This window comes from Orycteropus afer, unplaced genomic scaffold, assembly GCF_000298275.1.
Source record: "Orycteropus afer afer isolate SDZICR_OR568_19922 unplaced genomic scaffold, OryAfe1.0 scaffold01469, whole genome shotgun sequence".
Classification (NCBI taxonomy): Eukaryota; Metazoa; Chordata; class Mammalia; order Tubulidentata; family Orycteropodidae; genus Orycteropus; species Orycteropus afer.
In genome coordinates this window covers 74,637-79,085 of record NW_006923056.1, presented here as the reverse complement: position 1 = coordinate 79,085, position 4,449 = coordinate 74,637, and the positions used below count along the sequence as shown (strand labels likewise).

The 4,449-nt window shown below is 48.3% G+C and overlaps 1 protein-coding gene across 1 annotated transcript in view; it reads right to left on the bottom strand.

The window, feature by feature from the left end:
- The window catches only part of LOC103213254 (unconventional myosin-If-like), a 6,584-nt gene extending 3,722 nt beyond the window's left edge, over nucleotides 1-2,862 (bottom strand). Inside the window, exons 1-4 of the mRNA XM_042783480.1 lie at nucleotides 2,857-2,862; nucleotides 2,643-2,757; nucleotides 2,292-2,461; nucleotides 1-71 (exon numbers count right to left, since the gene is read on the bottom strand). The exon at nucleotides 1-71 is cut by the window's left edge and continues 8 nt beyond it. Of these exons, the coding sequence (XP_042639414.1) occupies nucleotides 1-71; nucleotides 2,292-2,461; nucleotides 2,643-2,757; nucleotides 2,857-2,862 (362 nt within the window). The remainder of the gene's footprint in view (nucleotides 72-2,291; nucleotides 2,462-2,642; nucleotides 2,758-2,856) is intronic.
- Nucleotides 2,863-4,449: the final 1,587 nt, after the last annotated feature.

Here is a 4,449-nt window from a genome sequence, read left to right as displayed (position 1 = left end):
CCCTTCTTCACCTTCTCCCGCCCAATCACATACACACACTTCGGGGTCAGGATCAAGTCCCGCTTGATGGGCTGTGGAACGCAGGACCAGAGGTTGGTGGCTGAAGCCCTGGGCATGGGTAGCCTTGCCCCAGCAGATCAATAACAGGCAGAGAGATGGTGCTTGCAGACTAGATGAAGGTGTGAAGATCAAGTGAGTGTGTACAGGCTGGATGGAGTGGGTGGCCTAGGTCAGGGTAACCCTCCAGGTGAAGGAATATGGGTGGTTAAGTTACATAGGAAAGAGGAGGAGGTTAAGAAGGTCTATTGACTAGGAAAGGGTGTCTGGGACAGTAAACAGATATAGGTTAGGTGAAGGTATACCTGCTGGACATGGGTGCTTAGGCCACATGAGAGTGCTTGGACCAGATGGAAGTACATGGGCCATGTGACTAGCCAGTTCTTGTGAAGGAATATGATTCAGGTGAAGGTGTAGAGGCCAGGTAGCTAAAGGTGTCTGATCTGGGTCATGAGTGGGAATAAGGGCCAGGGGTGTGTCCAAATCATGTGAGTTTGAACAGATAGGCAGGTGAGGGTGTACTTGGTGGAAGGATATGTCTGGGCCCAGTGAGGATATTGAATGTTTGCTGAGCGTGTACCTATGGTCAGGGTTATCTGGGTCCTGCGAGAGATCCTGCCTGGGTGAAAATGTCTACCAGGTAATAGGATACAGGTCAGCTGAGGGTATACCTGCCACATAGCCCAGTCCAAAGCAAGTGAAGGTGTATGGGCCAGATGAAGGTACCCAAGCCTACTACGACTGTCTGGAGTATGAGGCTATACAGATTAGATGAAGATGTACTTGCCAGTCAGCGATTTCCGGGATAACTGAAGGTGTACAAGTCAGATAAGGGTGTATGTTGGAGGAGTGTGTTTACTCCAGGTGAAAAAGTACAGATCAGATAAGAGCATACCTTTCACATAAACCTGTCTAAGGCAGGTGAACAAAGTGAGTTTCTATCCAGGTAAAGAACTGTAGGTTATCTCAGAGTGTGGCCCCTACATAGGGTTCTCTAGGGCAGAACCTGTTAGCACTAGGTGATGGTGTCTGGGACATGAAAGGTGGTATGGGTCAAGTGAGGGTGTACCTGGTGGATAGGAGTGTCTGACCCAGGGAGGACAGAACTGTGTTGGAGATGCCCGATGTCTAGTCCAGATGAGGGCTACAGCTCAGACATGAGTGTACCTGTGGCCAGGAATATCTGTGTTAGGTGATCAGAGCACACTTGTGATCAGGGCTATCTGGGCCCTGATGAAGATGAAGGTGAAGATATATGGGAGTGTCTAGCCGTTTAGGCCAAGTGATTGTGTACAGGCCAGGTACGGGTATACCTGTGGGCAGAACTCTCTGTACCAGGTTGAGTGTGTTCCTCTGACCAGGCCAAGTTAGGCCAATTGGGCTTGTGCCCAGATACGTGTACCTGTGGATAGGTGTATCTGGGCCAGGTGAAGGCATGTCTGATTGACAGGTATATCTTACATTAGGGGAGCTCTGGTAGCATAGTGGCTAAGACACTTGCCTGCTAACCAGATGGCTGGCGGTTCAAACCCACCAGCCACTCCTCGGAAGGAAGGTTGGGCAATCCTACTTCCGTAGTGATACTGCCTCGGAAACCCAAGGAGGGGTCGCTATGAGTCGGGGCCGACTCGACAGCACATAACAACAACAACAACAACTAGGTGAGGGTGTACCTGATGGATAGGTGTCTCCAGGATAGGTAAGACAGATGTACTGGCTCTGTAGTTAGGGTTTCTGGGTAAGATGAATATGCACTTGTGTACAGGTTTGCTGGGCCAGGTATCTATATCCAGTGTATTTGATGGACAGGTGTATCTGGGTTAGATGAAGGTATATTTGATGGACAGTTTTATCTAGGCTCATTGAGTGTATTTGAGGTAGATATGTCTGGGCCAGGTGAGGATGTACCTGTGGTGGGACAGGCATATCTAGGCTAGGTGAATGTATACCTAGGGATACATTTGTCTAGGCCAGGTAAAGGTATGTCTTTGATGGGGCAGGCATATCCAGGCTAGGTGTGTATACCTGTAGACAGATGTATCTAAGCCAGGTAAGAGGGTATCCAGTGGACAGGTATATCTGGGTTAGATAAAGACATATCTGATGGACAGCTTTATCTAGGCTCATTGAATGCATACCTGTGGGCAGATGTATCTGGGCCAGGTAAAGGTATACCTCTAGTGGGTGCAGACTAAGGCGAGGGCCCCGGACCTGCCCACCTGCTAGTGCCTCACCTTAAAGCGACGGTCGTACTTGGTGACCGAGTCGGCGAAGTCCACACGCTCCCTCTTGCCCAGGAACTGACGCAGCTCTGGCCGCTCCTCTAGGCCCAGGTAGTCCCCAACAAAGTTCCGGTTGATGCTGTTCCTCCTCCGTTCCTTCTTGTTGAGCAGGATGCTGGAAGCTGTGGGGACACAGGGTGGGTCATGTGACTGTAGCCAGCTCCTGTGAAGGAGTATAGCTCAGGTGAGGGTGTACAGACCAGGTAGCTAGATAAGGGTATCTGGGCATGAGAGGGAATAGGGGCCTGGCTCCTCCTGGTCCATCTTGTCCCTATCCCAATCCTCCCAGCCACAGCCTCTCACCTTCCTCCCGCATCTCCTCATACTTCCGGACTGCCACGTGGCGCCGCCAGGCCTTCTGGATGGTACGGGCAAAGCCGTCAAATTTGCGCTCTCGCATCTCCTCCAGGAGGAAAAGCTGGGCGAGAGGGAGGGGCAGCGGGATGGCATCTCCCAAGTTGCTAAGTCTCTGGTTTCCCCTGGGCCACCCCACCCACACGCTCTTGCTCACACATACCTGCATACACGGTCATACACTGTGTCTGAACTGTTTTGCCTTCTACTGAGTGACTGGACCTAGGGTTGCCTCCCAATCCAGGGCATGAGCTTCTGCATTCAATTATAACCGCATGTCTGGCAGGGTTCTAATCCTAGCTCTGCCACTTACTTGCTGTAAGATGAATATGTACTCGTGCCTCAGTTCCTCATCTCTAAAATAATAGCACCTACCTCATGGGGTAAGGACCTCTGATGGTGCAAATAGTTAAGTGCTTGGCTGCTAACCAAAAAGTTGATGGTTCAAACCTAAGCAGTGGCTCTGTGGGAGAAAGACCTGGCAACTTGCTCCCATAAAGATTACAGCCAAGAGGACTCATGGGGCAGTTCCACTCTGTCCCAGGGGGTTGCTGTAAGTTGAAATTGACTTGACAGTGCTTAACAACAGAACAATACCTCACAGGGTTAATATTTGAAAAAAGCACTTTAAACCAAAAAAAAAAAAAAAAACAGTTTGGTCAATCAAGTCAGTTCTACTGAGTCAATTCCAGTTCCTGGTGACTCCATTTATTTCAAAGTAGAACTGTGCTCCATTGAGTTTTCATAGCTATGACCTTTTGGAAGCGGATCGCCAGGCCTGCCTTTCAAGGCACCTCTAGGGACATGTGAATCGCCAGCCTTTCAGTAGTCAAGTGTTTAGCCATTTGCATCACCCAGGGACTCCTAAAAAACATCATATAAGTTTGTTGTTACTGCTGAGAAACCCCCCAAAGTCCAGTGGAAAAATCCTTAGAACAAGTAAGACATTCAGGAGAATGGCCAGATAAGACCTGGAGCTTTTCTCTTTACATTAACATGTGCTAGGATGAACAACAACAACAAAAAAAAACCTAAACCCATAGACATTGAGTTGATTCTGACCCATCAGGTTTCTAAGACTGTAAATCTTTACAGAAGTAGATTGCCTCATCTTCCTTATGTGGAGTGGCTAGTGGGTTTGAACTTCTGGCCTTCTGGTTAGCAGCCAAATGCCTTATCCACTACACCACCAGAGCTCTGTGTGAGGGTGATAGTTTGAAATGTTACCCAGTGCTTTTCTTCTAGTATTTCTTGTCACCTGGTTTGAGAGGCTCAATCTTGCAGGTTCTGTTTGCAACCTTTTTTCAGAGACATTTTACTTCTACTTGTTGGAAGACTTGTAATTGAATGAACATTAGAGTAAGAAACTTCACTGCTATCTACCTCAAACTGGCCAATCTTACAGCTTCTCACACTGGAAATTAGCCCATGTGAGGCACCACCCAATCTCAGAGGTGTTATAAATGAGAACCAGTGTGTGTTTTAGAAACCAGTAAAACACACCCCTGCAAAAATGGCACTGATAAAAAACAACAAATGCTGGTGAGGCCTTGGGGAGATTAGAACTCCTAGCCACTGCTGGTGGGACTGTAAAATGGTACAACCACTATGGAAAACTGTATGGTGGGTGCTTCCTTAAAAAGCTAGAAATAGAGGAGAGGAAGGGCAAGATGGAGGACTAGGCAGAAGGATTGCACAGACCCTCTTCAACAAAGAAAAGGGAAACCAATTAACACAGACACAGAAGATAATCTTG